Consider the following 9616-nt stretch of genomic DNA (forward strand, 5'->3'; position numbering starts at 1 on the left):
GAGGAAGATTGGATGCTTTGATTTGGTATCATGGACTTGATTGATATTAGGACTATGTCTCAAGATGGACAGGTTTTTTTACGTGAGGATGGCTGCTTCTGAGGCCGAGGCTGGTTAGATTTAATTTCGTTCATGTTAATCAATTCTTCTTTAATTTGTTATACTGGATCTGATTTGCTTCGATTGTAGATTCTGGCGACGGAAAGAAACGGGAGATATTGATAGCCATTTGGTTTCTGTGTTGGGAGTTGTTGTTTTAGTCTTGGCTTTGAGTCTGTATGTGTGGCGGAGGAAGATGAAGAATTACAAAACTCCCATTGGAGAAGGTCAGAGTCAGACTAATTACTCGCTGAGTAAACATATAGACGGTGTTCGGTTTTTGAAACGTATCTTGTGTTTTTTTGGCAGGAAAGTCTGAGGATCAGTCGGATTTGCCATTTTGGGAGTTATCATAATTCTGAAAGCCACCAATCATTTTCATCCACCAATAAGCCTTGGGGAAGGAGGATTTGGCCTTGTTTATAAGGTGAATCTTGTAATTCATCAGACAAGACTTGCTTTTATTTTGTTTAGCTCGAAATAGGATAGAATTTAACATCTGGTGAGGTAGTCTCACCTATTCCACAAAAAAAAAGCTTCTTTTGACTTTGTGCTCCGGTTGTTACGAAAAAAACTTGGATAAAAGTCTTTGTTCGACATCGATATTAGGATATGTGCAATTAATTTCAGACAAGTTCAGGCAAAACAAGACATTCATACATGTGCCCACTTGCCACTAAGGCCATCCACATTGGGGCGGATGATATCGGGCGCGCTATCGTCCGTTACTGTGGCTCCGCGGACTAAGCATCGGGCGCAGACGACGCATCGCGTTTTAGATTTTTTTTTTTTAAATTCAAAAATTTTGTTATATATATACCCCAACTTCACTTTTCATTTGTAACTTTTCGATTAACTTTTAAACTCTCAAATTACGCTATAAAATGGATTCCGGTGGATACTCAAGTTCTAGTAGCCCGATGTTTGGAGATAGCGCACGGTGGCCGGGTACACAACCTGGCGAATATCAGTCGTTCGACGCCAACACGCAGTACGATCCGAACTTCAGTACGGATTCGTACGGTCTCTCCGACATGGAGTCGTCTCCAACTCGCGCCGCCGCCGCCGCCGCCCCCGCCCCACCTGAAAGAAGCGGACCAAGCACCGGGCGCACAAGTTGCCACCTCCAACAACTTGTGAAGAGTACGCCCCCGGCTGTACGAACTACCAGCCGGATGAAACCCTCTTCTTGGCGAGGTGTTGGGTGGATATATCAGAGGACCCGATATTCGTGAACAACCAAAAGCAGCTCGCGTACTGGGAGCGCATCGCCGAGCGCTACAATGAGGCGAAGCCGCCGAGCGCGTACAAGCGCCAACGGGAGCAGCTCCGCAAGCACTGAGATCAGGTGAAAAAGCAGTCAACCTGTTCGCGGCGGAGTACGAGAAGTGCTCGAGGGATCAGGGAAGTGGCGAGAGCTTGAGCGACGTGCGCGATAGAGCGTTGTTGTCGTACCAGTCCATGTACGGCGACTTCAAGCATTTCAACATCTAGGCGCTCTTGAGGGACAAGCAAAAGTTCCAAGGCGGGATTCTGCACACCAGTGCGGCGAAGAGGACGAAGACCACCGACACTGGTGGTTACGCGAGCAGCGAAAGCGGAACTCGTCCGATGGACCTCAACCAGACGTGCACGGAGGAAGAGACTTCCTGCACACCGATGTCCTCCCGGCGGCGTCCGATAGACGTCAAGGCTGCGAAAAACAAGAGAAAGGCGAAGGCGACATCCTCCTCGGCCGCCGCCCCCATCGCCGATCCCGATCCCGATCTGATGGCACGGACGTTGTTGGATACGCACAACGCCCTTATGAAGTGTATTGATCCGGCCAGAGCCGAATTCCTCCAGAGGTTGATCGATGAGTTGAGCCGGAAGTTGGGGCTTTTGTAGGATAGTCAATTTTTTTTATTTCTAACCCGTGTAACTTTTTTTTTATAATCAATGTATTTTTTGCCGTTCTTAGTTAATCGTTGTGTTTTATCTAAGTTTGCATTTATATATTTGAAAACATTTAAATTAATTAATAAAACAATAGTAAAATGTTTAGGGTACCCCACTGCTGGTGGAAGGGGATGATAAAATGCTGACGTGGCGATGCATAGGGCGGGCTTTAGGGTGCCCCAAGGTGGATGCTCTAAAATTCATGAGGCCTAGCTGTATAGATGATATTTTATCATTTAATGATGAGAAATTCCAATTGGCAACTGCGTGACATGTATAAATTTAATTCTGTAAACTATGTCATTCACTTTGACTTTAATCATTAATGCAAGGTGTAAATCAATTTATGCAGCTGTGTATTTTATTTGAGTACTATTTAAAAACTAATGCTATAACAAGTTACAATGATAGGGAAAGCTGGAAGGAGGGCAAGATATTGCAGTGAAACGGTTATCAAAGGAGTCGAGGCAAGGGCTGGAAGAACTCAAGAATGAAGTCATCTTAATCTCTAAGCTTCAGCATCGGAATCTTGTTAAGCTTCTCGGATGCTGCATCCAAGGAGATGAAAGCATGCTCATCTATCAATATCTTCCTAACAAAAGCTTAGACCTAATCTTATTTGGTCAGTCTTTGCACACTATCATCTCATGCCAATCTCACATTTTGTCTAGTGATCTCAACACAAGTATGTACTTAATTTACAGATGAAACAAAGAGTAGATCTCTCGACTGGCAAAAGCGCTTCCACATTATCAATGGGATTGCAAGAGGGCTCTTGTATCTCCATCAAGATTCTCCCTTGAGAATAATACACCGCGACCTCAAAGCCAGCAACATCTTACTGGATTCTGAGATGAATCCCAAGATATCAGACTTTGGATTGGCAAGGAGTTTCGGAGGGAACGAGACTGAAGCGCAGACGCGTCGTGTTGTTGGAACATTGTGAGAATGCCTTGCTCATAACCTCATACGCATACACACGTTACTGTCTTGGTGATTTATGACACTATTGTACTTTCTGTTTCACAGCGGATACATGTCACCCGAGTATGCAGTGGATGGCTTGTTTTCAGTAAAATCAGACGTGTTCAGCTTCGGCGTGTTAGCACTAGAAATTGTGAGTGGGAAGAAAAACAGAGGATTTGCCCACACTGACCACCGCCTCAACCTTCTTGGTCATGTATAAATTTTCCAACTATTTAACTTATTCAAATGATTGGCATTTCTATTTTGAATAATGTGTGTATGTTTTCAGGCATGGACACTCTACCAAGAAGGGAGGTTGGCGGAGCTGGTGGACACGTTCCTAAACGGAGAATTTGAGTATGCGGAGGTGGAAAAATCGATAAAAGTAGGTCTGCTATGTGTGCAGCAGAATCCAGAAGATCGGCCAAAGATGTCGACTGTGGTGTGGATGTTGGGGAAGGAAGGTGAGATTCCGGAAGCAAAGCATCCTGGTTTCTTCACAGAAAGACAACTAGTTAGTGGTGAAGCTGTAGCATCAACCAATGATGTCACTATTACCATCCCACACCCCAGATAGACACCATACAAATGATGGAGCTGCTCTAATTTTGATAGCTGGTTCATACTTCTCATTGTCACTATTTCATTCTTTGATCCAATCTCATTTGGCACCTCCCAAAGGAATGATGCAGCTGCTTTCGAACTCTGAAGGCATTAATCACTCTACTGCTTGGCCAACACATGAAAAAAAAAGTGATTATTTTTGATGTAGGATAACACAAATGTGCATATTCAATCATTCAGCTTGTAAAGGATCAAAACCATTTTTATTGTTTGTGTCCTCACAAATTCACAATATTGATTTTCTGTAATGATAAAATTAGCCTTGTATATGCTCATTTAGTTTCATAAATTGTGTTGTTGATATAAATCCGCATAAATTGAACACGGATGTTCGACATTGAGTGAAAAGCAATGTCCAAGATCCGAAGATTATTGAAAAGGCCAAAGGATGAAGACGGGGATGAAGAAAAGAAGAAAAGAGCATAATCCTGAAGAGTTAAATAGAGTCATGCTCTATCTTGAAACACTGAAGAAATATGATGAAATGCGAGTTCTAATCGATCATTTACCCATCATTATTGAGCAAACGACAAAATATACAAGAAATGAAAGGGGCGATCGAGATGCAAACGATACACTATATATCTATACAAATTGATTAACTCCAACTTCAATCATTGTTGCACTGTCTCATCATGCAATGCTACTTCAATAGAAGTGACATTCTTGGTGTCTCTCTTATTAAGTCCAGGCTGCTTTTGTCTCTTTCTCTTCTCCTTCTCTTCCTCCACATGCCACATCACTTTCTTCACATCCTGCTATCAATATAGATAAGAAATACATAATAGATATATTTTTTTTTAAATTTTGTTTAGAGTTAAACCTTTGATTCTTTGGGGTCAAATGGCTTGATGTGGAGCTCTGTCTAGAGAAGCTTCTTTTAGCTAGATTCCTAGGCTTGTTGGTTGGCTTTGGAAGATTTTTGGGGAGAGAATTCGAGAATTCAAATAGTGAAGAAATCTCATTAGATCCACAGCTCTCCTTCTCCTCCAACACTGCTGCATTCCTTGCCATTGCTTTCGTGTCGTCTGCTATCAGCTTCATCTCGGGCTCTCGCGCTGCCATCCATCGCTCCAGCCAGTTCCACCCCATGTTCGACTCCTCACCGCTGCTGTGCTTCTTCGAACAGATTCTTAGCTGCACAAGTTCACAATTGTTATTAGGCCAAGTTTATAAAAAAAATCAAATCAAATTGTTAGTAACCTGTTGTGAGAAAGCGTAGGCGAGAGCCCTCTCGCGCCTAGCTGCTGCTTCGAGCCTGTTCTGCATTCTCATCTTGGATATCACACTGCTCACAGTGCTGTCATCCCAATCCTCCTATGTATTTAATAATATGTCACACAAAAGTGTGATTAATTGACTCAAAATGTAATTGTTTTGCTTGTATGTTGCTTGTATGTATATACATTATTGCATTAATTTGTGGAGTTATGAAGTCTTGGCAACATAATTTGGTGTCACACTGTACCTGGATTTTGAGCACTTGTGCCCGAGTTGGACGACGTAGAAGATGGCAGACGTCATCCCTTTCGTCCTTGATAGAGAAAATGTGGGATGAATCGGCAGTTTGTACTTCCAGTGATGTGCCTACAGACTCTCTACTCGGACTGGCAGCACCGCGTCTCTCCTCACGCCTTGCCTGATCAAGTTTCAAGTAACTATGACAAACTATATAACAGTTTGCTGATTCATGAATATCAGTAGGGTTCAGTGATATAGAAAGTGTGTAACTTATATGTTTTGTGATGTCAACTCAGTAAACTGATTGGTTCTTAAGGTCTCATTTTAATATAGTAGTTCTCAACTGATCACAACTACATGTCTAAATATAAAGATTGAGGAGAGAGCATAAGTATATGCAATGAAAATGAATGTAATGATATTGACCATAACGTTTCTAAATGCTGACTGAATGATGAAGGCAGCATCTTCCTGCTGGAAGAGTTTGTAGGTTGAGTTTTCCTTCTCCTTTGTGTTGTCATAACCGGGCTCCGGCTGGTTGACCGTGGCCTCGGAGCTACGCACAGAAGCCGTATCCTCCTCTGGCCGGCTGCCCCTCGTATTGTCCGTTGCCACGTTGCTTCTAAACGAAGCATATTCCGTCTCTGCCACCGTGGAGGCGGAGTCCTCGAGTGAGCTATGCTCCTCTCCGCATAAGTAGGACCGCACTGAGCTACTCCATTTCCTTTTCTCTGAACCACTGCTCCCTTGATGGCTCTAAAATATATGTGAACATTATTATAAGGTTGTTATCTATGCAAAACTAGATCGCAGAACAAAATCGTCATGGTTTATTGGGCGGCATTTTTGTATTAAGATGTATTTTTGTTTTGATCATTTTCCCATATACATTATATATATATAAATATTGGGTATTTGTAATTTGGAAATAAATGAAATATTAATACTTACAGTTACATGCATCTGGGTTTTGGAGAAGACGCTTCTAACAAGCTTGCCAGTTATGCCCATCTCTGCCCAAACAATCCCGATAAATCAAACTGCTTATGTCTAAGAAAAAAAGAAGTATAAATATTTGAAAGAATGGAATCTTGAATAATTTAGAGTAAAACAACATGTGCACAACTTTGGAGCTGGAATTGGGAAAAGCAAACGTGACATAATTGTAAAGGGGAGGGAGAATTGAGGGGTGCATAATTTAGTTTTCTTTTGTACATGACTTTATTCACATGGGATGGGATAAAGTTTGGTTGCAAGTGGGGCTAAACCACCATTTTACCTTTTTTTCTCTTTACTCCCAATTCAGCAATGCATGATGCTCTCTTTAAAAGAGAGTGGCATTTCGGATTTGGTTGCTTCAGCCTGTTTTAATGTTTCAAAGTATTAATTGCACTCTTCAAATGGATTCCGTCTTTTATCCATCTTAAGGTATAATCAACTTAGTTGGTAAGATGTTTCGAGTCATCTCGGGGTTAGATGTAGAATCATTATTGGTCATTTTAAGAAAATGGGAAAAAAATCATGATAGGAGAAATTAATGGTGCTACAAATCAATCCAATTAATAGATTGGAATTGGATCATTGGATGTCTATTTCTTGAATAGTGCACTTCTTTAAAGAAAAATTCCATTTCCTCTATCATTATTTAAAAGAGAGGATCGTGAGGCTAAATCTCGTAGGGTGCCCATAAAAAGGAAATGTGAGCCATGCGATCAAATCATGAAAAATGTGATGATGCCAATAATTTATAGTACCAAAACTTACACTGATGTGAACACTATCGACTTGAGTAACGGCAAAGAATGAAACATTCTTATTATTTCTTTCTTTTTTTACTTTCTTTAATTAAGTATTAAAATATCCGATTAATTTACTTTAGGAGCCAATTGTACCATGTTTTAATATTAAAATTTTGACTTGGACAGCAACTAAATGTATGGATTCACTAGTTTGATAATTCGAGGATATTGGATTCGATAGATAAGTCATTGACTTGGACGGCAACTAAATGTATTATGTATGGATTCACTAGTTTGATAATTAGAGGACATTAGAATCGATAGCTCAGTATTGAGAATACATTATAAGATAAGTTAAGATGAACTTTATCTAGGACGAAATTAGTACTCCCTCTTTTCTTCATTTAAAGTAAAAGACATATAATTTGAAGAAATTGTTTTATATTATAAATAAAAATAAAATGAGTGAAAAGTTAGTGGAATGTAAGTCTCGTTTTTATATTAATTTTATAGTAGTAGAATGTGCGTGTAATGAGTTAGTAGATTATGAAGTCCACTTACTAAAAATGAAAAAAATACACGTGTCTTTAAATGGTGGGCAATTCGAAATGGCAAAAAGTCTCATTTTTATATTAATGAGTTAGTAGATGTTCTTGTTTTGTTCTAGTTTAGAAGTAAATTGTGTTTTAAATTGTGTTTCGAAGCTTGCTTATTTTCTTCCTGCAACTAATCAATTTCGATCTTGTTTTAAGCTGCAAATCCTTTACTCATCTTTCTGAAATGATTTCAAGCTTTTCTTTGTCTCAAGTTGCCATTACTATAGGAATGGCCATGTCTAAGTCTCTTTCTCCACGTTGTTTCGCGCAAAGCTTTCAAAACACTTTTCATTCATGTTTTCTTACTTAGATTTAGTTTAAGTTCTCAAACTCAGTTTTCATGTTTAAAGTTCAAGTTTCTCACTCTAGTGTTTAGGTCCATACTCAAGTGCTTAAGTCGTGGTGGCTAACACCACCCCGTGTCGTAGAAACAATCTCGAGTAGGTCCATGGTCTCTGTGATTTGACCCCGCTCTTACCGCTTATACTTAGTAATATTTGTTGCATTAGTGGGAAATTATAAATCTTGTTGAAAGGAGGGACACGTGCACACGACAGACGTGCAAAACCCCTCTCTTCAATTCTAAATGCCAATTTCCACTTGGTCGAGTATGAATCTCTAGATAAGTGAGCGATCATCTCACTTGGCAAAGTAAGTTTGGCACAGACTATACACGGCCGAGTAGAACATACTGGGCTCTGGCATACTTTGTTCACTCCTAACCGAGTGGCTCTAAGCACCAACTCCACTCGGCCGAGTGTGAGCTTCTAGACTTCGTTTTGCTTTCTGTTCCTTAGCCTCTTTTCGCATATGTTCAACCTATTATTATCACATATTCTAAGCAACCTCGTCAAACATTACATAATAAAATAGCCCATATATATTTAATGGGCTTGCGAATTATGAAACCATTCTAGGTTGTCTCTCTTTTATAGAGACATCCTTGAATGTTTTATGTTCCACATTCGATGTGGGACAAAACCACTCTAGGTAGTCTCTCTTTTATAGAGACATCCTTGAATGTTTTATGTTCCACATTCGATGTGGGACAAAAATCATTCTAGGTTGTCTCTCTTTTATAGAGACATCCTTGAATGTTTTATGTTTCACATTCGATGTGGGACAAAATCATTCTAGGTTGTCTCTCTTTTATAGAGACATCCTTGAATGTTTTATGTTTCACATTCGATGTGGGACAAAAATCATTCTAGGTTGTCTCTCTTTTATAGAGACATCTTTGAATGTTTTATGTTTCACATTCGATGTGGGACAAAATCATTCTAGGTTGTCTCTCTTTATAGAGACATCCTTGAATATTTTTGTTTCCATATAGAAATATTGTACTTTTTTAATTTTTGTACTTTTTTTAAATTATTGTACTTTTTTTTTAAAATTAATGTACTTTCTAAATTTTAATAGTATTATTCGAATTTCCCGTATTTGTCTCGTAAATTAAATTCCGTATGTTGATACGAGTGTAATTTAAATTATATAATTGTTATTAGTGATGTGGATAGGTAGTGTGAAGGCTATGTGAGGGTTATTTGATGTCCAGTTGATGTGGCAAGCTGATGTGGCAGGAGAATTGTAGTGCTGATGATGTGGCAGTGTGAAGGCTATTTGATGGCTATTTGACGTCCAGTGCTATTGGAGATGCTCTTATTTGGCTCCCATTTGTTTCAAACTTGCTATTTCAAAGTTGATTATTCCTTTTGTGTCATTAGAAGTTGATTATTTTGGTAAATCAATAAATATATATCGAATTAATTAAAAATTTAACCTACCCTCAAATGATCAATAAATAATTTTTCATATATGAATAAATTATAAATTTAGCAATCTTACACAATAATTATGTACTCTAACTTCTACATACAGAAAGTATCCATATAGATTAGCAACACAGGAATTTTTTCTCATTCTACATTTGATCCATACAATCATTTGACCATCTTATTAATTAGAGTGAACTAAAACATTATATTACAACATCAAACTAAAACATTATGCTTGATCAATTAAACACTATTGGGATTCAAATTAAAGTTTTTTGTAATAATAAAACCATACCAAGGAAAGCAGAAAATTGATTCAGAATATGCGAATGATGCATCAGACTCCCCACAACGCCGATCATACAGCGTAATAACAAATTTATGATGATTTTAGGGGAAATCTAGAAGACCCTAAATC

At 39.0% G+C, this 9616-nt stretch overlaps 2 protein-coding genes across 2 annotated transcripts; one reads left to right on the plus strand and one right to left on the minus strand.

The window, feature by feature from the left end:
* Positions 1-454: 454 nt before the first annotated feature.
* On the plus strand, positions 455-3762 carry LOC121754668 (G-type lectin S-receptor-like serine/threonine-protein kinase SD1-1; the record flags this gene model as incomplete). Its single annotated transcript, XM_042149990.1, has 5 exons — positions 455-526; positions 2449-2659; positions 2742-2979; positions 3067-3217; positions 3293-3762. Coding segments are annotated over 5 exons (960 nt in total), but the record flags the coding sequence as incomplete, so codon positions are not given.
* Positions 3763-4464: 702 nt separating this feature from the next.
* Positions 4465-6257, minus strand: LOC121754669 (protein IQ-DOMAIN 1-like; the record flags this gene model as incomplete). Its single annotated transcript, XM_042149991.1, has 5 exons — positions 6040-6257; positions 5515-5844; positions 5096-5266; positions 4831-4944; positions 4465-4764 (listed from the first exon to the last, which is right to left on the minus strand). Coding segments are annotated over exons 1-5 (975 nt in total), but the record flags the coding sequence as incomplete, so codon positions are not given.
* Positions 6258-9616: the final 3359 nt, after the last annotated feature.

This window comes from Salvia splendens, chromosome 11, assembly GCF_004379255.2.
Source record: "Salvia splendens isolate huo1 chromosome 11, SspV2, whole genome shotgun sequence".
NCBI classification, from domain to species: domain Eukaryota; kingdom Viridiplantae; phylum Streptophyta; class Magnoliopsida; order Lamiales; family Lamiaceae; genus Salvia; species Salvia splendens.